General features: G+C 35.8%; 3 protein-coding genes across 3 annotated transcripts; all 3 read left to right on the top strand.

Moving 5' to 3' along the window:
* Nucleotides 1–496: 496 nt before the first annotated feature.
* Nucleotides 497–13311, top strand: LOC135848464 (uncharacterized). The gene is made up of 3 exons (XM_065368377.1): nt 497–552; nt 1892–2758; nt 10751–13311. The coding sequence occupies exons 2-3, from the start codon at nt 1915–1917 to the stop codon at nt 13120–13122; spliced, it is 3216 nt and encodes a 1071-aa protein (XP_065224449.1). The 5' UTR covers nt 497–552; nt 1892–1914; the 3' UTR covers nt 13123–13311.
* A 312-nt stretch (nt 13312–13623) lies between these two features.
* Nucleotides 13624–20421, top strand: LOC135848126 (uncharacterized). Its single transcript, XM_065367917.1, has 3 exons — nt 13624–13838; nt 15044–15897; nt 17781–20421. Exons 2-3 carry the CDS (start codon nt 15321–15323, stop codon nt 18737–18739), a joined length of 1536 nt encoding a protein of 511 aa, XP_065223989.1. The 5' UTR covers nt 13624–13838; nt 15044–15320; the 3' UTR covers nt 18740–20421.
* Nucleotides 20422–21935: 1514 nt separating this feature from the next.
* On the top strand, nt 21936–25072 carry LOC135847612 (uncharacterized). Its single transcript, XM_065367231.1, has 2 exons — nt 21936–22269; nt 23798–25072. Exon 2 carries the CDS (start codon nt 23822–23824, stop codon nt 24260–24262), a length of 441 nt encoding a protein of 146 aa, XP_065223303.1. The 5' UTR covers nt 21936–22269; nt 23798–23821; the 3' UTR covers nt 24263–25072.
* Nucleotides 25073–27197: the final 2125 nt, after the last annotated feature.

The following is a 27197-nucleotide window of genomic DNA, read 5'->3' on the forward strand; positions in this document are numbered from 1 at the left end:
TATTATTTTCAATTGAAATTTCTTGAGGTAAAACTTTGAACGCATTTTTGAATCATTTTATAAATTGTTTTGATAGTAACTGACCTGGCCAATGAAAAGAGCGTTAAAAATCCTATAAGAATGACCAAACTCAATTTTCGTGGAAGTGGTGTATGTCTTACTTTGATTGATCCAAACTCCTCAAATGATTAATCGTTTCAGTTATCACCCTTGGCCCTTGCCCCTAGGTTAAATAAAGAAGTAGGAAATAAAATAAGCACCGCACCAGGCACCTGCGGCTGCAACACCTAATTCTCGAAAATACATAATAGTGAGAGATACGTCAAACACCACTCCACCAATCCCAGCCCAACCATGGTAATAACAACGGAGTTGGAAGATTCGTTCTTAACGAATGAATCATTCGCTCTTTAGCAAAGTCGTTTCCATCCAGCTTCCAGCTTACGTTAGATGATTCCCAGTTTTTTTCTGATGATTTTTGATGATTTTTTTTTTTTTTTGAAAACGTGAAGTAAATTTGCCGGTTCAATAAGATACTTAAATATTACTGAGGTAAGCGTTAAGTATTGTTTTGTTTCATTCAACAGTAAATGTTAAGCTTTTTTTGATAGTGCATTTGAAATAGCCCGTAGATCTTTTCAAATCAACCTTAGGTATTATCAGTTTTACAAAATGCTGTGACAGTGGATGGAATCACACAGTTGATTAGATTTTATATGGAAATTAGTATTGAAAAATATTATTTTAAAAATGTAATGTAGGTACTGAAACCAATTGAAATTCATTCTCGGTTTCTTTTACATTCTGATTACAGTACTTCCTCGAGTCCTTTTCCAAATAAAATTATGGATTTCAGTCGTTTTTATCGAGTGTGTTCTTGAAATAATATTTTTTATGTTATTTTCAAAATATAATTAATCAAAATTAGGTACCTATACTTAGATTTTAATTTATTGTTTTTCTGGGCGTGTACCAATAGAAAGAAGTTTGCGTTCGGTTCTAATAAGACAGAGCGTATAAAATAACATTACACGTGTTCATTTGTGTAAGTTGGGTTGCCATCCCTAATAACTGGAGGCACAATGCTATCCACTATTTCATATTGATCCTTCAAGGTGACTTTATTTCCTACCTTATAAAATTTTAAAAGGAATATTTTTGTTTATTTTTTTTTCAATTTGAGTGATAAAGGTTTTTTAAATGAGGGAGGGGGTTCGACTGAAAATTTGCCGACTGATACTGGGGAAAAAAATAATTTTACGAATTGATGTCAATATTCATACACTTTATAAAAACGTTCATTGTATTTTTTGAATTTTTGGGGGCCTAGATGTGAATTTTTTTAGTTTTAAATTACGAAAGAAAGGGGCCCGAGCGAAGTAAGGGCAAAAGCTATCAAAAATTTGTGTTTTGAAGTATGAAAAAACATGGTTTTCTTTCATCATAGGCCCTTTTGTCGGGCTCTCTAGAAAGCTCGGGCCTAAGAGAAACTGTCCCCTTTGCTCTCTTCTCTCGACACCCCTGTCAGGAGAGCCGTAGAAGATATTTATTGGTAGTGGAGTAGGTAACTAAGCAGCATTCTTTGAAACTCTCGATTTAATTCTCGAAACAATTTTTCGTAGTGATCTAAAACTTTGGATACTTATTACGATTTGTCAAAAGTGAAAAAATTCACACATTGTAGGCAAGGTTAAAACTTGATTCGTGATCGTTTCGACGGTTTTCATCTTTCTACACTACATACCTAGACCTACCCATCTTACACATAATACCATACGTACCTACTTCTGATTTTAAGTTTAAATGATAATTAATAAGTGTTTCAAACCACCAAAAAAAAAAAATATTGGAAGTTGCCAATTGAAATATAAAAATTATTTTATTTTTTCAGAAAGAATCACCTGGATCCGAATCATGGACGATGGAAATCCAATTCAACCGGAAGTTTGCCACCGGAAAGATAAAAAGTTGATCAGAAGTAAATTCAAAGATGTAATGGTCAAAGTCGACGAAGATATTTATTACCTGGATCGGCTGCGATTGGCTTTAAAATCGAAGTACTTCGAAAAACTGTTTACCAACGACTTCAACGACAAGAATGACGACATAATAGAAATTCCAGTTATGGATTCCGACACATTTTCCGCGATAGTTGATATCATATACGGTAGCGAGTTGAAAACTGTAGTTAATGCCGATAATTATGTAACGTTATTGATGGCTATGGATTATCTGCAAATGAAAGTCAACGAAAAGACTTACCGTAACATTATATTTAATATGGTGATGAATTCACCTCTGGAAAATGACAATGATACGCGCACAAGTGTATTCAAATTGTACCATTTTCTCACTGATAGTGGGAATTTCAAGTCCTTGTTATCCGTTATTTTTCGATTTATCTCTGAGCGATTAGAATATCTACAAGATCTCGATGAATTTTTATCAATTCCACTCGATCATTTCACTCAAATTATTCGGCTACGGTATTACTGCACTTATTGGAATAAATATGAAAAACAAGCATTTAGTAAACTTTGCACCAAATGGATCTATCACGATGTGGAAAATCGACTACCCGGTACAATTGATGTTGTGAATGCGGTTCGGCACCGATTTTTTATCCCTACTGATGTCTCACGGGAAGCTCTTAACTTACAGTCGTCAGTCATCGACGAACGGATGGACCAAGATAAATTTTCAAGATATTTTTACAAGATGTTGGCGTACGCTAGTGGAGAAATCTACATCTGTGTTGGTATGTTTGTCAATCTAATGATACTTTACTTATTTACATACCTATAATATCAGAGGACTTATAGGCACATTTCATAAATATTTATATTTTGAGAAATTTTTTGGAATTTTTTTTCGCTCTCTTTCTCTGAAATTATTGCTCCCAAAATGAGAAAAAAATCTATGAAAATTTTATTGTACCCATGTGATAATTGGGGGATGCCGTGAACCTCCCCAAACCAAAGAGGAAGTACATACCTAAATCAAAAAAATCAAATGACAATTTTTCATCAGTAACTCTCAACTTTTACATCAGAATTATTTTCAATGTATAGGTACGTATTTATCCCTATTTTCAAAGGAAAACCGCTTCGGCCTCCAAAAAAAAATGTTCCCCTCCATTGGTGCAGAACCAAAAAAATTATTAAAAAATACCTCTTATTAATACGTTTTTTCTGACATGGGGGCTATTCAAAGGAATTCAGTTCATCGATTGTTTCATAAATTTTTTTAATTTTGGGCTCTCATTGCTGGGACCAACATTATTCGAACATTGCATCCACCATTCCTTTTCTTCAATAAAAGGTTATTTGAGAGAATTCTGACGCAAAAATGGGAAATTTTCAATTCTTCTATTTCTTTTTTTTTCGAATTAGGGTGAGAGGAGCGGCTATGTGCTGTGTACCTAGACCTACTACCTACAGCGAGACCAACTCTGTTTAGAAGGGTGTAGAAGGTTTTTTTAAAAAAAAAAAACTTTTATTTAAAATAATTTAACACGGAAATTCAAAATTTTGAACACTATAATAAGGTATTATTATCATATATTAAACTGTTTTGATTTTTTTTTCAAATTCCAAAGGATTTTGGTAGGTACCAATTTTCAAAATTAAGGGAGATATCTTTATTGGATAAATTTTTTTTGAACAGGACAGCACTGAATCAAAAGCCCGTTCAAAAACACATCACCAGCCGAAATTTCATTAGTAGGCCTAAAAGTGTTTTTTGATTAAAATAGTGAATTTGAAAAAATTAAAATTTTGCCATGTTGACCCAAACACTGAAATTTGGTATGTAATTTCCCTATTTTTGACCATTCGGTTTTGAACAGTTCTGAAGCGCCTTAAACATATTTTCAAAATTTGAAATTTCCATAAATTTTCACCATTTATTGCAGTTGGAAACCGATAGTTTACTCTTCTAGTCTTCTTAAGGTCATTGGCCCGGCAGCCTGGACTCTCAAGATCATTGACCTACTTACTTTTCTAGCTTCCCAAGTCCGTCTGTCTGTCCATCTGGCTTTTTAAAAAAAGGTCATTGAGTAGCCTGACTGGTCTCTTATAAGGTCACTGACCAACCTGTCTAGCCTCTCTAGCCTCTTGTGGACATTAGTCTGCCTGTCTTGACTCTCAAGGTTATCTGAATGCTTATCTCGCTGTTCAAGAGATGGTCTATATTCATTCCAGACCTCTTAAGGTCATTGAGCCGTCTGTATGGGCTCTCAGGGTCACATGACCTCTGACCTCTTAAGGATATTCTCCCTGTTAGTGCGGCTTCCCAACAAGGTATGTCGGCCTATCTGGCTTCTTAAGATCATTGACCTGTCTGTCTAAGCTCTTAAGGTCACTGGCATACCGGTCTAGCTTCCCAAGGTCGTCTGCCTCTCTGGCTGGCCTCTTAAGGTAATTAACCCATCCGAGTGGCCTTTTAAGGTCGGGTCACAGACCAACCTTTCCAGCCTGTCGTGATCGTTGTCTGCCTGTCTGGCCTCAGGTCCATTTCCCCAGAACGACCATTTTCAGGTAGGGGGGTGAAAGTGGTGTCAATCGTTTGTGCTTCGTTTGTGTTCTTTTGTGCACTCACTCTTTCTTTTTGTGCTCCTCCCTGCCCCTCAATTTTTAAAAAAACATTTTTGTCGACCTGGGGAAATGAAAATCGATGAAATCGACCACTTTGCATTAGAGGGGTGAAAGTGGTGTCAATCGTTTGTGCTTCGTTTGTGCTCTTTTGTGCACGTACTCATTTTTTTTGTGCTCCCCCCTCCACTCAATTTTTGAAAAATCGTTGTGGTTGGCCTGGGGAAATGAAAATCGACCACTTTGCCTTAGGGGGGTGAAAATTGTGTCAATCGTTTGTGCTTCGTTTGTGCTCTTTTGTGCACGTACTCTTTTTTATTGTGCTTCCCCCCTTCCATCAATTTTTGAAAAATCATTTTAGTCAGCCTGGGTAAATAAAAATCGATCACTTTGCGTTAGAGTGGTAAAAATGGTGTCAATCGTTTGTGCTTCGTTACTGCTTTTGTATGCACGTTCTCTTTTTTTGTTCCCCTCTCCCCTCAATTTTTGAAAAATCGTTTTGGATCGACTACGCGGTGTAGTCCAGTAAGATTAGCATCGAATAAGGAAAATCGAGGTGGCAAGCTGATTTTTGGTCTACTGGTCCATTTTGATGTCCTAAAAATGAATCTGAGGAGTCCCCTACTGTCCCGGATGAGCTTTCCCCCCAAATTGTGGATCTTGGACCCCCAAAAGCGGTTTTTGACCAACATCTCAAAAAATATTGACTCAAGCGCAAAAATGGTTGGAACAAATCGCACCTTGGGGGCTATAAGGTTACGTCTAAAAAAAATAGATTTTGACATTTTTGCATTTTTGAGGTTTGTATGACTCCCCCCTCCCTCAACCAAAAATAACATTTTGAGTTTGGTACGTTATCTAGATCTTGTAAAAACGCAAATGGCGTAACTCAAAATCCCAACAACATTGCAAGTTGTTTGGAGTTATGAGGGTACATCTCAAAAAACTCTGCCTTTTTTGAGTAAAATTCGTATACTTATACAAAGAGTTAAAAAACAGTTCTGATTGTTATGAATGTTTGTCAGATAGAAATAGTCACAAGAAGTGTATTTTTTATTGGATTTCTACCAAATGGAAAAAAAATTTAAATTGATCACTTTTCAGAAAAATGAATTTGCACATATAATGAAAGGGGACCGGCAAATTGCACGTATTAAATTGCACGTATACAATTGAACGTGTGTGATAATTGCACGCATGTGAAAATAGAACGTCTGCAAATTTAACGTCTGAAAATGATTTAATGGGAGATTTTCACCAACCCAAAATACAGTTTCGAAACGTTCTGAATTTTCGCAAAATGTTACTCAAAGAAGGTGGAAAACTAAAATTTAATTCAAACCTCAATTTCAACAAGAAATAAGCCGGTTGTCAATCACTGGATATCAAAATGCATAATTTTCCAGTGGTTGACATAGTGTAAAAAATGTGAATTTTGTAATCATAATTCTTTAAAATTTCATGTATAGGTAAAAAATGACATTATCAAAGCCGAATAAAAGGAAGGGAGTAAACTTAATTACAAAATTCACATTGTTTAGGTAGACTATGTCAACCACTGGACAATTATGCATTTTGATATCTAGTGATTGACAACTGGCTTATTTCTGATAAAAAAGCAAAAATTATGTACATTGAGATGATAAACGTCATCTACAGTAGTTTTTGAAGTAGGTATAGGTACATGGTACATGTTTTCCTGCATATTTCAGTATGTCAATTACTGGGGTGTCAATTACTGGACATGTCAATCACTGGGTTGTCAATCACTAGTTGTTGGTTGTCAATCACTGGGCAAAAAAGTTGTCATTTTCAAAAAATAATTTGAAGGTCACAGTAGTGTCCCTTTTTGATGAAATATAAGTCAAAATGACGGCAAGGAGTGGGGACATATCTTATACAGTAAAACCTCGATAAGTGCAACCTCGATAACTGCAAATTCGCGTTAAGTGCAACAAAAATGTAATCCCCGGTCCCTACAGTCAATTTACCATGTAAATTCACCTTCATAAGTGCAAATAGTAACCTCGATAAGTGCAACAATTTTTTGGTAGTAGAAAGCACTTGCACCTCTATAAGTGCACGTTGCTGTACGTTTCACCTCTATAAGTGCAAAATTACCTCTATAATAAAAATTGTAGGCGAATTTAACCTCTGTAACTGCAAGTTGCTCTACATTTTGCCTCTGTAAGTGCAAAACTACCTAGACAATAGAAATTGTAGGTGAATCTAACCTCTATAAGTGCAAGTTGCTGAACATTTCACCTCTATAAGTGCAAAATTACATAGGAAATGGAAATTGCAGGAGAATTAAACCTTTGTGAATTGTTTACCTCGATAAGTGCAAATTGTGGAAAAATAACCTTGCTAAGTGCAAACCTTTTTAAGTGAAAAACTCGATAAGTGCAACAATTTTTCCTGTCCCTTGAGTTTGCACTTATCGAGGTTTTACTGTACCAACTTATTTTCAAAAAAAACATATGCATAGGAGAAAAACATTTTCAAGTGAAAAAGTGTCCTGAGATGTGTCAACCACTGGCGATTTACCCTAAGCACTCTAGAAAAAAACTAACGACATTTTGTCGATTGGAAATTTAATTCTCTACAACTTTGTTATCATGAAATTTTTTTTGGACGCTTCCTTTCGCCTCCAGATTAGGTGAATTGAAATGCACTAACGTGACCAATTCTGCCCTTTTGTGGATCCCAAGCATCCCGAAAATTTTTTCCTGCCCATCATTTTTAATATTGGTCCAATTGGAAGCAGTTCTGGAGCCTTCAGCAGATTTTTAAAACTCGAAATTCCCACAAAATTTCATGAAATGGAGTTGGAATTGGAAAGCAGAAATTCATTCTACAAACAATTTAAATTCATTAAGTCGAATGCAAGTAAATTTGAAGTTGTTTTGGAGTCTCCAGCAATTTTTTAAAAATTACTGGAGCCTCCAGTAGATTTTTGAAACTTGAAATTTCCCCAAAATTTCATCAAATAAAGATGGAAAGCTAAAATTAACTCTGCACTCCAATTTTAACACCCTCTAAAGACGACTTCAGGTGGGTTCAAGTCATTCTGGAGCCTCCAGTGACTTTTTGAAAGGTTTCATGGAGTTTTTAAGAAAATTGAAATTTCCAAAAAGTAGCTGGAAGCTTCAAAACCACTTGAAACCACTGTGCAGTCGATTTCATATTGTACATAAAATTAGTTTGCAGAGTAAATTTCAGCTTGCTGACCCCCTTTGATAGAATGTTTTGAAAATTTCAAGTTTCAAAAATCTGGTGGAGGCTCCAGTAATTTTCAAAAAGTCGTTGTAGGCTCCAAAATGACTTGAACCCTGCGGAAATCTTCGTCAGAGGATGTTAAAATTGAAGTGCAGAGTTAATTTTAGCTTTCCATCTCCATTTTGATGAAATTTTAGGAAATTTCAAGTTTCAAAAATCTACTGGAGGCTCCAGTAATTTTCAAAAAATCGCTGGAGACTCTAAAACGACTTTAAATTCACCTGCAGTTGACTTCGTAGAGAATTGAAATTAGTTTGCAGAATGAATTTTGGCTTTCCAACCCCATTTCATGAAATTTTGTTTTTGTGGAAATTTTCGAGTTTTAAAAATCTGCTGGAGTCTCCAGAATTGCTAAAAACGGTTTGAAACAGTTGTCGATTGATTTGGCAGGTCAAAAATAGGGTATATCCCTAATTTCAGCTTTCTAGGTTAATTTGGAGAAATTTTGATTTTTTCCCCACACTTTGGTCAAAATTTGATTTTTGAAAATTCACCAAAAATCGAAAAAGTCACTCTAGCACTATGGGAATGTTACAGATTTGAAACTAAATAAATTTATCGAACCACGAAAAGAGTCGCAAGAGTAGCGAAAAGAATCGCTGTTAAAAGAGTCGGACTCCTCTGAGACTCCTTCATTTAAAGAGTCGCACTTCAGAGTCGCGGACTCTTAAAATTGAAGAGTCGCCCTAGCTCTGCCCCCATACCATTTTTGAATGATTAAAAATATTACGATCAATATTAACAATCAACGTTATGGCGCTATTCCAAGCCACCTTATGTTCGAAGTGCCGTAGTTCCACCCCCCCCCCTTGAGGCTGGAAAATCGATCAATGGCTCCTCTGATAGGAAATTTGATGTAGAACAACATTTGTTCCAACCATTTTTGCGCTTGAGTCAATATTTTTTGAGATGTTGGTCAAAAACCGATTTTGGGGGTCCAAGATCCACAATTTGGGGGGAAAGCTCATCCGGGACAGTAGGGGACTCCTCAGATTCATTTTTAGGACATCAAAATGGACCAGTAGACCAAAAATCAGCTTGCCATCTCGATTTTCCTTATTCGATGCTAATCTTACTGGACTACACCGCGTAGTCGATCCAAAACGATTTTTCAAAAATTAAGGGGAGAGGGGAACAAAAAAAGAGTACGTGCATACAAAAGCACAAACGAAGCACAAACGATTGACACCATTTTTACCACTCTAACGCAAAGTGATCGATTTTTATTTACCCAGGCTGACTAAAATGATTTTTCAAAAATTGATGGAAGGGGGGAAGCACATTAAAAAAGAGTACGTGCACAAAAGAGCACAAACGAAGCACAAACGATTGACACAATTTTCACCCCCCTAACGCAAAGCGGTCGATTTTCATTTCCCCAGGCCAACCATAACGATTTTTCAGAAATTGAGGGGAGGGGGGAAGCACAAAAAAATGAGTACGTGCACAAAAGAGCACAAACGAAGCACAAACGATTGACACCACTTTCACCCCCCTAATGCAAAGTGGTCGATTTCATCGATTTTCATTTCCCCAGGTCGACAAAAATGTTTTTTTAAAAATTGAGGGGCAGGGAGGAGCACAAAAAAAAAGAGTGAGTGCACAAAAGAACACAAACGAAGCACAAACGATTGACACCACTTTCACTCCCCTACCTGAAAATGGTCGTTCTGGGGAAATGGACCTTCTGGCCTCTCAAGTCTCAAGGTTGTCTGTCTGCTTGTCTGGCCTCTTAAGGTCAATGTTACTTCTGTCTGTACTTTTAAGATCATTAACGTGATCTGCCTGTCTGTTTTCTTGAGGTCGTTGATCCATCATTGTGGCTTCTAAAGGTTGTCTGTCTGCCTGTTTGACCTATTAAGGTCATTAATCCGTCAGTACGATGTCTCAAGGTCATCGGACGTCTGTCTGCTTATATGACCCATTAAGGTTATTGACCCTCCTGACTCATCTCTTGAGGTCACTGGCCTGCCTGTCCAGCTTCTCATGGTCGTCTGTCTACCTGTCTGGTCTCTCGAGTTTGTCCGAGTGCCTGTGTCTGGCTGTCCAACGTCGTCAGTCTACCTGTATGACCCCTTACAGTCATAGCTACTTCTGAGTGACCGTTCAAGGTCATTGACCTGCCTGTCTAGCCTCTCATGGTTATCTGTCGGCTTATCTGGCCTCTTAAGATCATTTATCCGTCACTATATGGCTTCCCAAGGTCATCTGTCTGCCTTATTTCTGGCCTATCAACGTCATTATGCCCCTTCTGACTGGTTTCTCAAGGTTACTAACCTACCTGTCTATAGCCTATCATTACCGTCTGTCTGCCTCTCTTGCCTCAGAGTGACTTCCCTAGGTCGCCTGTTGTCCTGTCCAGCCTTTCGAGGTCATTGACTCGTCTGACTATTTCAAAAGTTTTTCGTGATTTCTTCAAGTCAACAAAATAAAAATCTAAAAAGCTCTTTTCTTTCCAATTTTTTAAGTTTTGGCTATTAAAGAAGGTACCTACATAACCTTTTCATTCTTCACAAATTTTCAAAAGTTCGATTTTTTTTCATCCTCCTAAGGAGGAAAATGTTTATTTTGGCCATTCTACATAGATAATCCGATCAATTTCTAATTTTCTGCAGAAATACCTAATCGTTCTGAAAAGATCAGAAACGAGTTTTAGTTTTTGTAAATTTTTCTTCAAAATGGAATACCACTGCAACAAAATCAGTGTCAATTACATTCCACGTTGCACCACTTTTCCTTTTGATGGGCCTGGTTCACCAGTGTCTGAACCTCGAGCCAATCTATCAAAAATTTGGTGTAAAAATTGTCTGCATAATCACTGATATGGAGTAAATAGTCTATGTATTCACTAGTTTTTTATTTTTATGTGATTGTTTCAGATGCATTGGAATTAGATTCGACAGCAGATGATAAATCAAGTGGAGATGAGGATGAATCAAGCGAAGATAATGGTGAATCGAGCCAAGATAATGACGAATCGAGCCAAGATGAGGATGAATCAAAACAGGTTAAAAAAGAGAAGAAGAAGAAGAAGAAGAAAAACAGATCTGGATGCAGTTCGTGGGTGGTGGATTACGATGCCGATCTGGAAGAAATTTCTCAAGACCAGCAGTTTTTCAATAGTCAATCAAAGTTGAAAACGTTCTTGAGAAACAGCAATTTGTACGATATCACGGTAAAAGTTGATGAAAAAATTTATAAACTTCATCGATCCGTATTGAGATCGGCTTCTTCATATTTCGAGGACATCGTTTCCACTGAGTACTCTGAACTGGTTGCAGCTCAATGCAGTGAAGTACCTACCCTTCCAAGTAAGGATAAAATATATTCTATCGATGGCATCGATTCAGAAATATTTGACATTGTGATCGATTATATATATTTGGGAAAGGAGAAATTCAAATCTGATACAGTCGTTCGCTTACTCAAAGCGCTTCACGTCCTAAAAATTGGTGGTTTATTGAAACCATGTTGTAAGTGGATGAAAGATCATTCCGAAAGCATCTGCGCTAAAGATGTAGTTGAAATATTGAATTTCACTCATGAAAAAGTCGAGTACAAGAAATTGAATAAAATATTTTTAGGTAAATATATCTTGAACTCGTGGCCAAAAATAGACAACTTGCCACAATTCGCAGATCTCTTTAACGCGATAAGCCTTACTACAGAAACCAGCTCGAGAGAAAATAAAATAAATTTGACCGGTAAAGTTGATCAAAAGACATTCAAGATGATTATAAACCATATATATGAGATTAAGCGCGAGGAAGTGACGGATCTCAATATCGTGCCCATTTTGAAGGCGAGCGAGACTTTTAAAATGAAAGACTTGATAGAAAGATGCATTGACCGTTTGACCCTCACCCTGATAGTAGTTTTTAGAATAAGTGCCGCAGATGTAATCGAAATATTGAATTTCGCTCGCAATAATATTCGGTACCGCGAAGCTCTTTATAATGTGCTCCTACCCAGATACATGAAGGACTGGCCTCAAGTGGACGAATCATTATTTTGTTCAATTTCTTTCGAACATTTAGAGAATTTGTTAACAGCAGCACATTTTTCTCTCGATGATCCACGTCAAATCCTGGATATCTGTTCAAAATGGGTCGTCCACGACACAGGAAATCGGTATTGCCTCATTCCTCGAATCGCTCTGGCCATCAGTCAAAATCGTATCGTAGACAGTGACGAATATTCTGTCGAAAATCCTGCTGATTTGAACAACTGCTCGCAAGATTTTGTCAGAGATAAGCTTTGGGAAATTTTAGCTTCAACATCTGTACTTCCTTTCGCAGTATTATCCGAGAGTGAAACAATAAAAGAAGAAACCGAATTTCCGACATTTATCGTAATAAATAAGAAGGCAAAATTTGGAATTTTGAATTTCGATTGGAATGAAATGGTGTCATTTAAACTCTGCAAAAATGCATGTGATTCTCGAGAAAGCTGGTATCCTGCGTCAGCTACTATGATCAACGATAGCTTATTCATACTTTGCACTATAAATGGAAAATCTTATTTTCACGTCTACAATTTTTCTCTGAAAAAGTTATTCAGCCTGGCATCTGATTGGCAAATTTATCAAAATGATGACCGCTACTACAACAAACCTTTAAAATATGTCTTGTTGAATTGTCGTAACGAAATTTACTGCTGTATTGAAAATGGTAAAATCTTAAAATATTTGTTCGAATTGAACCGTTGGATGAAAGTTTCAGATCGTGAGCCTGGTAAATATGGAATATGCTACACGAGCGAGAGAAATAAATTGTACAGAATGTATGAAATGGAGCGAGTTGGTACTGAGCCGACCTGCAGTTATACCATCGAGGCCTATGATTTTCAGCAAAATTCTTGGGTTTCTGTACCTAACGTAAGGAGACTTAGTCGTCGTTATCTTAGAGATTCTGACGAATATAGGATACCACATGAACTGATTTTTATTAGCAACTACGGTTTCGCTGTGTTATTCAAAAGCGAGTTGCATATATTTAATCAAGAAACGCAAATTTGGACTCAGCATTCAATACCTCGCAACCACTGGGGAGTGTATCACGAAGATTTTTCGATCATTAACGGCAATGAAACTGGTAAAATATTATACGTGATCAATAATCAATTGCACTATTTTTCTTTAACAAATCAAAATTGGGTGTTGAAGAAAGAATGGCCAGGGCAGGAAGTCAAAAATGAATATGTGTCTCGTAAAATACTCCCTTATGAAAATATTATTGCTATTCATAGATAGTTCCATTATTCGCATTTAGTTGTTTCAGTTGTGTGTATTTTTTACTACTGTTTGAAACGTATCGTTATCATGTTATAGTCCTATTAATTAAGCATAAGCTATACATTTTAGCCTTAATTAGGTATCTATCTACCTATAATCAATAATAAGTTTAACAATTGTTTTATTTCATCAATTATAAATTGTACAATTTTATTACCTACCTACTTATTCAAAATATTCTCCATCGATTTTTTCAAATTAAAAATCATTTGTCTCATTTTGATCCAAATTACCCTCGCCCCTTGGCTCAAGGTGGCCAAGGTTAAATAAAGAAGTGGGCAATTAAAAGGGCACCTGCTGCACTTGACCGAAATATGATGAGGGAATACGTCAAGCACCACTCCACCAACCCCACCCAACCTTGCTATAACAACCACGGAGTTGGAAGATTCGTTCTTAACGAATGAATCATTCGCTCTTTAGCAAAGTCGTTTCCTCTCACAAGCACTAACAATCAGCTGTTCTCGTAATCAAAGTTTGAAAGGTCTTAACGAATTTCGTTCTATTTAAATTTTGAAAAGCCGAATGTATGTAAAAGATAACTGTGGTGTACCTGAGTATTTTAAAGTTGCGAACATTCTTGTGAATGTAAATTTCGTTACTGAATATACGTAATATTTTTAACGTTGCTGCACTCGTATTTCTATGCACTGTATTTCATCTCTTCGTGATTGGTAAGTTTTTATACATATTTCATCATGCATGATTGTGAGGATTACTGTTGAATTAAATACAAAATATGAAAAGTTGTTACCCAGAAAATTTAAGCGAATGGGCAATCCATTGAGTTGACACGAAAGTATTTTTTTTCTTTTACTCGATTTAATGGTGTCTACCTATATTAAAAAACAAAGATTTTGAAAACATTTCTTTATTATCATTCATGTACACGAAGTCGACGACAGAGAAAAACCAGTTAAATTGCAAACATGAATTTCACTCTGGGCATTGTAATCTTGATTCGGTATTATTCTGCTCACTGTTCTTTCACACATTTTATCGTAAAAAGAATTTTTTAAAAACACCTGGGTTATGTGTTCCGTTTAGATTGTAGCGTAAAAATCTTGATAATTCAGTTCGAACGACTGATGTACCTTTTAGGCTAAGGTTTTTCAACAGTGAACAGTTGATTAGAATCGTCCGAATTGCAATCGAAACTTATTTACTTTTGTGTCCAAAGTAAGTTATGTGTATGCCTCTATGGAAATTTCTTGATGATTTAAATCGCATACCGAAAATTTTCAAAGTGGAGTTCGCGATGTTTTTCATTATTAGATTTAAATTTTAAAATCTGAGTTTTTCAAGTTGTAGGTACCTACCTACCTGTACCTATTATATGGAACAGGTGGTTCATCGCAGGAGCATTCAATGTCGATTAAAAATTATTGTGGTTTTTTAATCTCGATTGATTTTTAAATTATAATCGAGTATTTCTGAAGGGTTTAAATTTTTTTAAAACATTATTCTTGCACTTAAGAGTTTGGTTTTGTTACTAAAATTGAATTTTATTATTTTGAAGATGAATGCGATGATATTTTGCCCACCTAAATTGTGACTTGTCAAAAAAATCAAAGTTACTATTTCTAAACATTTTGGTCGAAATGTAGAAAATTTTTGATTACAAATAAGTAGGTACCTATTTGAATTCTTTTCATTGTGAATACCTACCTATTCCAGTCAAAATAAAAATGCAATCTAGGTAGTCGCATGGAAATCGGGTTAAATGTAAATCAGCCCGTTGAAAAGGAAAAAATAAGCTACAATTCAATTATTAGCTACACCCGAATGAATTTTCATTTCTAATTTTGATAAGAATCAATTTAATTTGGTTTAAGAAATAAACACATGTTTCAAATTGAAAAATTTTCTCGTTTTTCAGAACAAAGAAATCGAAATAAACACCATGGGCTTCAAGAAGTCGACTAAAGCGTCAGCTGATCAACCTGAGCCAAGCAAATTGATCAGAAGTCAGTTTAAAGATGTTATGGTCAAAGTCGAGGACGACGTTTACTACCTAGATCGACTGCCATTAGCTTTAAAATCTGGATATTTCGAGAAATTATTTGCCCGAGGTGAAAGCGACTTAATAGTAATCCCTCAGATGGATAGTGCTATATTTTCCGCCGTAGTTGAATGGTAAAAGTTTGGAATCCGTCATGATTGGCAATACGATCGATAATTTTGTATCTTTGGTGACGGCTATGGATCATCTACAAATGAACATCGATACAGAAACTTATAAATCTTTCGTTACTGAAGAGTTAGGTTCCAGCAGACCCTTCAATAAAGATATATTCAAATTATATAACTTCATTAGGGATAATGCGAAGTACGAGTATTTATTTCCAGCTGTTTTTAAACATCTGTCAGATCATTTAGAAGAACTGGAAGACCGCGATGAACTTCTATCAATCAAGCCTGATCATTTCACTCAAATTATTACGCACCAAAATCAGCTTGAAATCAAGGGATTGGATGAAACGTTTTATCCATTCAGAATGATCAGTGAAATCTGTGCCAGATGGATCTGCCACGATTTGGAAAATCGATCGCAACATGCGTTAGAACTGGTGAATGCTGCTAGATACAGATTTTCCCTTTCGAATATGATTGCTGAGGAAGAATTCAGTTTACCGTTGTCCAGCAACATCAAGCATATGGATCAAAATTCAATTTCGAGGTATTTCTGTAAATGGTTGATGTATTTTGGAGAAATTCGTCGTTCAAAACCTGGTACGTAGCATCTTTACGTTATTTAAAATTGATCTCTCTAAACGAGCAATAATGCTACAGCAAAATTTAATTTTGAAATAGGCATCTGATTTCATAAATAAAATTTGAATTAGCCACAAGAAAAATTCGGCCTTTTGAAAATGAATTTAGTGCATAAATGCAACTTTATTTTGAATTGAAAGCTATTTTCAATCTCGGAGATTTTTCCTCTTCTCTCTACCCTACCTGTTTACTTTTTGATGGAAATGAAATTCACCAAGCTTTATAATGCACACCTATATTGTGATAAAACACAAATGTACACAAAACGAAGCGGTTTGAGAATTTTTAATTGCAATAATAGCATCCTAAAGGTCAGATGCAGTTCCAACTATTTTTCTCTTCGGGGGGGGGGGAGGGTAAAGGAGAAGGGAACAAAAATACCGAATGATTTTCAATTTCCAAAAAAGATAGAGCTTTCAAAATATTTGAATTTCTTTAGTAATTTAGGTCGAGTATTTTTCTTGAATTTTTCTGAGTCAGTTTTTCAATTTTTACAACGGAATTTTGAAACTTATCAGTTAGGTATCACTTATCACTCTCTCATTTGAACCAAACAATACCAGATCAAAAGAGCATATCGTACTTACAACCTTCGTAGCCAAAATGTCAAGTGCTTATGTTTATACGTGGATTTTTGATGATTTTTTGAATAGCAGGTACCTATTTTAACAACTTTCAAAAAACAGTTTGAAGGACGATAGTGAAACTTTTTCATGAAATATAAATTGTCTTGAGTTAATTAAACTGGTGTGAATAATTTTTAAACTCTCACACATCAAGCTACTAGTTTTGACCCATTCTGGAGTCTCCAGTGGGGTTTTAATTTTCTCTGGAGAATTCAAATTGCTCCGAAGAGGACTGTGATGGAGAGGTGGGGGGGGGGGGTGAAAAGTGAATTTACAGTCTACTTGTAAATTCTAGAAAAATTGAAACAAATTAAAATTTTTAAAAGAAGTGTAACATACCTAGGTACTTACCTACCTACATGAGTTGGTCCGTACAAAAAGGGGCAACTTGGGGAGATTTTTTTGAAAAAATGAGTTAGGTATTCAGTGCTATTCACAATACCTAAAATTACATAAAATTTGTGAGAGAATGAGCCAAATCAGAAAAAAATGATTGTCTCGTGGGTCAAATGTCTCATGGGCCAAATGTCGTGGTCCCGACAAAATAGCTTACACAATTTAAAAAATTTTCATAAAACAGTTTTTTTGAAGTATTTTAAAGTCCAAAAATGAATTTTTATATTGAAATTTTCATCCCAAAAGTTTTTGTATTTACCTACTCTTTTGATCCAGCTTGGTTTGGTTCAAATACTGAGATTTTTGAAAATTTGCATCATAGAATTCAAATCTACCTGAGGGAAGTGAGGACAAAAGAAAGCTCTGAAAAAAGTTGAACCAAATGTTTTTCAAGTAGGTACCTACGATCCAAGAACTGAAAAAGAATTGTTTTTGGTGTCAAAAAATTGACTTGACTTTGCCGACTGGTCGATCGAATTCATCCAAGGGCATTTTTCTCTTCATTCCCTCGTCATCGTCACGCCAATAATTTTCTTCAATTTCGTGACTGAGCCTTAGAAAACAATAAGTTATGATTCAATGATCACAATAAATGAGAAAATCACTCCTAATCGATCCACGACAAAATCCTCTCAAAGAAGCCACGCGATTGCCAACTCGCTTCAAACCACAGTATAAAATTACACGTACCTACCTACCTACCTACCTACCTACATATATCTATGTAATTGATAACTGTTGATCACTTGATATAGATAGATAGATTGTAATAGGTAAAGATATTTTTTCGGTAAGGTAACGGTATTTTTATTTTTTCAGTTGCCGCGGAAACACTTCAGGACGAATATCACGAAGATGAGAAAAAATACGCGGGATTCCATTTTGATCCACCATACGAATTCAGTAGTGAACCGAAGTTGAAAACGTTTCTAAAAAACAACGACTACTACGATATCACAGTCAAAGTTGGTGACAAAATGTACAAACTTCATCGGCCAATATTGCAATCGGAGTCATGGTATTTCAATGAACTATTTTCGAAAGAGTACTCCGCGTTAGCTGCAAAATCTGATGGAATACCGACACTTCCGAGTAAAGATAAAGTTTACACCATCGATGACATCGATTCAACAACATTCGACTTGGTAGTCGATCATATGTATTTGGGAAACGTAGAACCTACTCAGGAAATTGTCCTTCCCCTATTCAAGGCCGCCCACTCGTTGAAAATTTATAGTTTGAGGAATTCTTGTAGTAGATGGATGAAGGAAAATTACGACCAGATGAACGTCGAAGATGTGGTTGAAGTATTGAATTTCACTCATGAAAACATCGAATACGAAGATTTGAATCGATTTTTCGTATCCAAATATATCGTCGATTCGTGGCCTAAAGTAGCGAACTTGCCACAATTCGCAGATCTTTTCAAGGCAATCGTCCTTCCTGAAGGAGCTGATTCGTGTGAAAATAGAGTGTATGCGTTTGATGAAATTGATCGAGAGACATTCAAAACGATTATCGATTATCTCTACTTCAATAAAGAAGACTTACAGGAAAATAATATTGCTCGAGTGTTTAGAGCGAGCGATATGTTCAAAATAGAAAAATTAATCAAAGAATGTGTGAAACGTTTGTTGTCCTGGCCGAAAAAAATGAGTCCCGCACATGTCAAAGAAGTTTTGAATGTTACTCTAAAGAATGTTAAATATTACGAAGTTTTAAATACGGTGTACCTAGCAGAACACATGAACCAGTGGCCTCAGGTAGACATCGATTAGTTCTGTACGATTTCTTTCGACTGCTTGGAGAATATGTTGATATCACATAATTTACATTTCGATGACCCCCACGTACTGCTGGATATTTGCTCAAAATGGGTTATGCATGATGTGGAAAATCGATATCGCCTCATACCTCGAATCGCTCTCGCCATAAGTCGAAACCGCGCAGCAAACTGTGACGATTATTCTATCACGAATCCTCCAAATTGGAAAGAATGCTCGCAGGATTATGTTAAAGATAAGATCCTGGAAGTGTTATTATCAACTTCTATACTCCCTGCGCTATCATCAGCTGAAGATTTAATAAAATTTCGAAAAATTGAACTTCCTGTTTTCATCAAATCGAATATAGGAAGTTCATTCAGCCTCCTTAACGCCGATTGGGACGAAATGGTTTCATTTCGCCTTGGTGAAAATATTGTAGATGTGACTAAAAAATCTTTTCATTACACGAAGTACCCCATGTCAGCAACCATAATGAATGATAACTTGTTCATACTTTGTTGTATGCGCGAAAGTTCCTTCTTTTACGTGTACAATTTATCTTCCCATAAGATATTCTCTTTGGCATCAGATCCTCGGATTTTTAAGGAAGTGGAACTAGACCAAAGCACAATAAAATTAGATTGTACATTGCTGAATTGCCGCAACGATATTTACTGTTGTCGTGAAGATGGTCAAGTACTGAAATATTTGGACGAATTTAATCGTTGGATGAATATTTCAGCTCCTGAGCCGAATAAATTTGAAATTCGCTTCGCAAGTGACGGCAATAAGTTATTTAGGATGTTTGAAACTGAGGACATACCTATTAAAAGCACTTACAGTGTGGAATTTTACGATATTGAACAAAATCTATGGGTTTCTATGCCTTTGTATGGTCTTACACTCTATCACGATCCAGAATTCAATTATGGGCAATATCGCGAGTTGCAGGATCTCGTTTTCTTGAACAATTATGGCTTAGCTGCACTATTCGAAGAATACATACTGATATTCAACCAGGATACGCGTACTTGGAAAACGATTTTTCCATTGCCATGCGGCAGCGTAGGTGTACCCATAGAACGTAAGTTTGTTAACCAAAACCGATCTGATGAAATGTTGTTCGTGTATACCAATCAATTATACAAGTTCTCTCCAGCGAATAAAAGTTGGGAATTGAGAAAAGAATTGCCTGTGAATTGCGAATCTCTGGAGTCCCGTAAACATTCCATTTATGGAAATATGATCGGTATTCATACTCCTAAACCTAACAATTTCCTATCTTTTCGTAGTTTTTCAAGCATGGCTCCTAGTTCGCGGTCTCTATTCACTAGAGCTGTTCATTTGAGTGGAGAGTTGAGAGGATCTCATTTTCAAAGTGCCCCAGCTCGGGCTCTCGTTTCGATTGGGCTACTCGCTAGGGCTTTCTTTTGAATGTGCTCCGTATTGTTATACATATAGAATTATCGTCGTTCTTCCATAATAGGTTATTTTGGTTTGTGAAGATATACAAGTACTTAGGCACTCTTAATCTTTTTATCGTATTTAAATACCCATTCTCTATTATTTTATAGTTCAGTACAATGTTGTATTTTTATGATTTGGTATTCAAGTTCGAAGTAGGTACATACCTAGTTTTATGTTTAAAAACTGTACTTCGAAATTTACTGAAAATAAACTATCAAAGTTATGTTCTTCAAGTCGTGTTGTTTTTTTATTTGCAAAATCTTCTTCAGGTTCTTATTACTTATAAGATTAATTTAGCATTGTTGAGTTATGAACCTCATGCGAAAGAAACTTATGTACGTTTTACATATCAGCACAGTAAGTTGATCGCAAAAAAGTGCCGTACCTAGCCATATTGCATCTATAATTTACTTTTTTCTAGAATTCCCTCTTGAAATAAATACTTTAAGTAGGTATCTACCTAAAAATACAATTTTATTATTATTATTTTTTAATAATCTAGCACGTGAGGTATCACAACCAACGGAAAAATTTTTGTAGATCAAAGATCACTCAGAAAGATTGAATGATCTTCCAATGCAACACCAGACAAAATTTCAGGAAGGTACCTACCTACCTACTTGATTCAATTTTTTGATTTTTGGTCACCTATTTTCGATCGTTGGCAAATTGATGACTGTAGGTTTATAGCTATTCTGAAACCCAAATCGTATTTTTGGATTTCGTTTCAGAAAAATAGCAACAAAACGCATGAAATAAAATTTAGTTCATGTAAACTGAGATTACCGTCTTTGCTGGAGCACTAGGATAGCTCAAAAATGCATTTGAGCCATTAGGCTTACTTATTTTGGAAATTAAAACAATCAAGTCTTGTCTATCTTGTTTTCCATAACCATATAGCCAACGTATTTTGAAGATACAAAACAGAAATATCAAAAAGCCTAATTCGTAAAATTTTCTAAACATTTTTTTCAATTTCCTCCTCTTTAATTTTGTAGGACTCTTGGAGGCATTTAATTCCAAAATTTCATTTCTTTTTTTTTTTGGTAACTTTGGTAGCTCACGAGGAAAAATTCTCACATCACAACAAAATTGAAATGAAAGGGTGTGGGTGTTCGCAATTGAGAGGTTTTCAATTTCGAGAAAATTTCATTTTTTAAAATTTTAATATTCAAGTAATTTGGTTTACTTACTTGTAAAAATGTTTCTGAATTTGAAAAAGATTTTATCCTCAGTAAAATGTAAATTTGAGGCTCAATTTTAGCCATTCATGACCAAAAATAGTAATCACTTAAAATGAGTTTCATGATCATTTGATCAACAATATATTTTTTTCGACTGAACTGAGTTGTGATCCATAATCAACAAGTACTAACCTAAAACAATAATGAGGAGGTAGACAAATCTCACAAAGTTACAGGTTTCGAGAAAGTTGACACTTCTTATTTTACCCTTTTATGAAGTAGGTATTTTGAATAAAAATGAACCTCATCGGCAATGAAAAGAAAAGAGCGTTAAAAATCCTATAAGAAGTACCCAAATGAAATGATTTTTGTGGAAGTGGCGTTTGTCAGTTGTCTCACTTTGATACCAACCTCCTCAAATAATTTCAGCAATCAATCAATCATCCTTGGCCCATGGTTAAATAAAGAAGTAGGTAATAAAGTAGGCACCTGCTGTAATTCTCGAAATAAAGAGAGAATACGTCGAACACACTCCACTAACCTGACCAACCCCACGCCATCCATCCCAACCACGGAGTTGAAAGCCTGAAAGGTTTGCCCTTAACGAATGAATCATTCGTTCGTTCTTCGACTGCCTTTAGTGCCTTTCCTTTCCTCTCGCCCTCATGGTCTCACAATCACAATCATCTTTTCGTTTTCTCGTTATCACAGTTTTTTAAAGCTTTTGAAGAATAATTTCTTTTTATTTGAACTTTTTAAAAGCCGAATGTAAAAGAAAATTGTGGTGTGCTTGGGTATTTTGTTGCGTATGTTCTCATGAAAGCAGATTTCGTTACTGAATAATATTTTTACGATTGCTGAGGCCTTTTCTACTTCATCTCTTGGTGATTGGTAAGTTTGTATAGTTTGTATACACATTTTATTTTTATCATAGGTAGATTAGGTACCTACACGATTGTGAGATATCATGCTATCCCGACAAGTTATGATCGGAAACGTGTAATTGTGTAAAATACAAAATAGTTGAATTTAATTGCAATTGCAAATATGAACAGCTGTACATATCCAAATACCTGAATGTGTACCTACTTATAATCCATTGAGCTTAACGAAAGATGATATGATACTTTTTTTCTTTCGCTTGACAAGAAATTAGATAGGTATGAAAAGTGTTGGTGTCTTATAGTGAATACGAAGATAGATTTCGTTAGCTCAAATTGCAGCTGTTTCTCGATTTCATGTTGAATTAGTTATTCTGACTAATTTTATGGTAATCTATCTACCGATACCAAAAATTAAGATTTTGAAAACGTAGTAGGCATCTTTCTTTAACATCATTTAGGTAATATGTAACTCTGTCAAATTGCAAACATGAATTTCACTTTGGGAATTATAAATCTGGATTCAGTATTATTTTGCTGAGGTTAGGTTGGTCCATTCCATGTCAACTCAACCAACGTTTTTGAGTCATGTCTTTCGATTTTGCTCAATTTTTTTTTACAATGTATCCCCATCCAGTAAGTAAGAACCCCGCAATTAGTTTGGTCCCAGCCCCCTCAGGTGGAGGGTGGGGGGGGGCTTCCATTATTTTCACATTGTCTCGAGGTACTCAACTTCAGCAGCCCATTCCTCCAAAACTATGATACTTTGATCAAAACTGATTTCACAGTTCGAAAGGGCATTGCATTTTAGAACTTTTTAAGCATTTTGAAATTTTCAAAAGTTGAAAGTTGAACTTTCAACAAATTTCGAAATGGCGCTGTAAGTGGGAGCTACCATTTAAAATCTCGAAAATATTTCCGTATAGGTACCATTTGATGCTTTTCCCGAAATATTCAAGTTTCGAGATGGGATCTCTCAATGGAGGGGGAGCACCCCACTCCAATTTTGGGTGAAACTTTTGAAAGAAAATCTGGGGCGTGTGATGTATCGAATTCTACGTTTTTGGTAACGCTGAACACAATTATGACGTCGGATTTTTGATAGGACCCCATCCATGGCCCCCAGCACCTCCCCAAATGGGGTAAAAGTTCAAAAAGTTGTTTTGTTCGTGTGACACATGGAATAGTATGTTTTTGGTGACGCTGAACACGAATATGACGACAGATTTTCGATTGGACTCGTCCAGAGCCCTCAGCACTTCTCTAAGTGGTAATCCCCCCAAAAAAATGGTTACATTCGTGTGACACATGAAATATGTAGTATGTTTTCGACATCGCTGAACACGAATAGGTATAGTCATAGTTTTTTAAATCGACCCAAGAACCAACCCCAAAAAAATCGTTGGGGGCCGTGGATTAAAGCCATTTCAATGTCATTGCTTGAGATTTTCTCAAAAACACCGTTATTCGTCAAAATGTTTGGTTTAAGAAGTAAAGTAAACACATGTTTCAAATTGTAAAATTTTCTCGTTTTTCAGAACAAAGAAATCGAAATAAAAACCATGGGCTTCAAGAAGACGACTAAAGCGTCAGCTGATCAACCTGAGCCAAGCAAATTGATCAGAAGTCAGTTTAAAGATGTTATGGTCAAAGTCGAGGACGACGTTTACTATCTGGATCGACTGCCATTAGCTTTAAAATCGGGACATTTCAAGAAATTATTCGCCGAAGGTGAAAGCGATTTGATAGAAATCCCTCGGATGGATAGTAAGACATTTTCCGCCGCAGTTGACATCATGTATGGTGAAACTTTGAAATCCGTCATGGTTGGTAATACGATCAATAATTTTGTATCTTTGCTGACGGTTATGGATTATCTACAGATGGATACCGATACAGAAACTTATAAATCTTTCGTTACTGAAGAGTTGGATTCTAGCAGACCATTCAATAAAGATATATTCAAATTATATAATTTCATTGTGGATGGTCCTGGTATCTGATTGGCAAATTTATCAAAAAGATGACCATTATAGCTCTTTAAAATATGTTTTACTGAATTGTCGTAACGAAATTTACTGCTGTATTGAAAATGGTAAAATCTTGAAATATTTGTTCGAATTGAACCGTTGGATGAAAGTTTCAGATTTTGAGCCCGTTGAATATGAAATAATATGCTTCACGACTGATGGAAATAAATTGTACAGAATGTACCAGACGGAGCAAGTTGGTTTAGTTGGTGCTGAGACGATCAGTTACACCATCGAGGCTTACGATTTCCAGCAAAATTCTTGGGCTTCTGTACCTAACGTGAGGAGACTTTATCGTTATAATGGAGATGAATATTCTGACGAGTACGAGTGTATACCTCGTGAACTAATTTTCATCAACAACTACGGTTTCGCTGTGTTATTCAAAGACGTGTTATGTACATTTAATCAAGAAACGCAACATTGGCATCCGGTGATATCACTACCTCACAACGACTCGAATATGTATCAGGAAAATATTTCGATTATTAGCGGCAATGAAACTGGTAAAATATTATACGTTATCAATAATCAGTTGTACTATTTTTCTTTAACAAATCAAAATTGGGTATTGAAGAAAGAATGGCCGATGGAAGTTGATATGGGATTTGCATCTCGCAAAGTACTCCCTTATGAAAATATGATTGCTATTCATAGATAAGTAGGTAGTTCTATTATTCGCATATTATAGTTGTTTCAGTTGTGTGTATTTTTACTGCTGTGTGAAACGTATCGTTATCAAAGGCCAATTAGTTGAGACATTTCAGCCTTATTATAATTACCTATAATCAATACAATATAGTATAGTTACCTATTTACTGTTGAAAATAAGTTTAAAAATTGTTGTTTTTTTTTACTAGTTATAGGTACACATATAAATTGTACAATTTGATTACCTACTTACTTATTCAAAATGTTCTCCATTACCTATAATAAACACGAAAAAAGTGAAAAAATTAAGTACCTACCAAAATAATTGAAAAACTTGAAAAGTTCTTGAAAGTTGTAAAGTTGAGTAAACATTGGAAAAATTACGCGAAAAATTATGAAAAAATTTGTTAAATGCGTCAAAAAGCGTTGAAAAGTTCCAAACATTTTTTTTAAGTCATAGTGTAAATTGAAAAAAATGTTCAATCTTGTCAGAATGTATACCGGCGCTAATGATTCAAGAAAATAGTCCAAGAATTACATAAATGTCTTGACTCTGGATTTCAATTCTGTACATGAACCTTATTAGAGGTTGCGTGAAATTTTTTGACAATTCTCATGTTTTTTCGAATAAGATGATGAAATGAGCAGAGGGGCAAGGAGAAGTGGGTAAATTTTGAAATCGTATCTACCTTCATGGAGAAATATATCAAAAAAAAAAACTCCTACTATTAGGTAGAATATTTTAAAAATTTGGGGATGCCTCAGAGACTCGATTTTTTTAAAGACAGGAGGGGTTAACTTTGGGTAGATTTGACGATAAATTGACGTGGAATGAATCGAGGAAAGGCTATAGGTGGATAAGTATGGTGAATTTGCCCCCGAGAGCTTCAGGGTTGGTATTTGCATGGATGGTGGGTACCCTTGAGCACCTTCCGTCAGGAAAGTTTCAGCCCCCAACCCCCCCCCCCCCGTTTTTGAGAAACCCCCCCTTTTCTGAAATTACAATAAAATTTTTTTCCTCAGCCAAATGAGAACCGATTTTTTCAATTTTTCGGTATGTTGTGAACATTCATAAGAGGTATCCCCACAAAAAATTTCAACCCCCTCCCCCATATTTTCCCCTCAAAATGGCGTTTTTTAGTTTTGTTTGCCTGTTTTAGCAATGATCATGATTCGGCACAAAAATGCGAATAGCATTTTTAAGTATGTTTCTAAAAAACATATTTTTTCAAAAAAAAATTTTTGGTGGGCAGTGGTCAAAAATTGAAAAAACCATCAGAGGGGGTTAAAAATGGATTCTGGTGTAAATTATCGTTTTTGGTAAACGAGGTGTCGTTTCCATATGAATCGAACTTTCCGAACACGAATATGACGTCCAATTTTATATTACCCTCATCCACACCCCTCCAGTGCCCCTGCCCCCACCTCAATTTTTACTATATTAAGAGTTGAGCTATTTTCATAATGTTGGAGTCATTTTCATGTGAATCGAACATCCCGAACACGAATATGAAGTCCAATTTTGTGCCATCCTCATCCACACCCCTCCAGGGCCTCTGCCCCCACTTCAATTTTCACTATATTGAAAGTTGAGATATCTTCCTAATGTTGGTGTCGTTTCCATATGAATCGAACACCCCAAACACGAATATGCCGTCCAATTTTATATTACCCTCATCCACGCCACTACAGTGTATCCTCCCCCACCTGAACAAAGAATGTTTTTACCAACTCCGATCAATCTTCTACCAATAATTACTTGGATTGTTATTACTTTTAAAAGTTTGTTTCGCAAAGGTTGAAAACTCAACGACATACAAAAACTGCAAAAAATACTCAAGTAACAAAATGACTAACGCAGGGTTCAAACTTTAACATTCAAGCTTCGAGGTTTCCATTCGTGCCAAAATAACACCAACATTATGAAAATAGGTTTACGCAATTTAAATAGTAAAAATTGACGAACTGGCTGTAGCTTGGAAGGAGATGGTTAGAGTAGAACTAAATTGGACTTCATATTCGTGTTAGGGATGTTCCATTCACATGGAAACGATACCAACATTACGAAAATATCTGAACTTTCAATATAGTGAAAATTGAAGTGGGGGGCAGAGGCCCTGGAGGGGTGTGGATGAGGGTAGCACAAAATTGGACTTCATATTCGTGTTCGGGATGTTCGATTCATATGGAAACGACACCAACATTATGAAAATATCTGAACTTTCAATATAATGAAAATTGAGTTGGGGGCAGAGGC

Source organism: Planococcus citri, chromosome 5 (assembly GCF_950023065.1).
Source record: "Planococcus citri chromosome 5, ihPlaCitr1.1, whole genome shotgun sequence".
Classification (NCBI taxonomy): domain Eukaryota; kingdom Metazoa; phylum Arthropoda; class Insecta; order Hemiptera; family Pseudococcidae; genus Planococcus; species Planococcus citri.

Bases quoted from the DNA above. Each gene is read 5' to 3' on its own strand.
- LOC135848464 (XM_065368377.1), top strand. From the start codon at position 1,915: ATGGACGATGGAAATCCAATTCAACCGGAAGTTTGCCACCGGAAAGAT. The intron at 2,759-10,750 runs GTATGTTTGTCA...TGATTGTTTCAG, and splicing joins AGAAATCTACATCTGTGTTG to ATGCATTGGAATTAGATTCG.
- LOC135848126 (XM_065367917.1), top strand. From the start codon at position 15,321: ATGATTGGCAATACGATCGATAATTTTGTATCTTTGGTGACGGCTATG. The intron at 15,898-17,780 runs GTACGTAGCATC...TTATTTTTTCAG, and splicing joins AATTCGTCGTTCAAAACCTG to TTGCCGCGGAAACACTTCAG.
- LOC135847612 (XM_065367231.1), top strand. From the start codon at position 23,822: ATGGGCTTCAAGAAGACGACTAAAGCGTCAGCTGATCAACCTGAGCCA.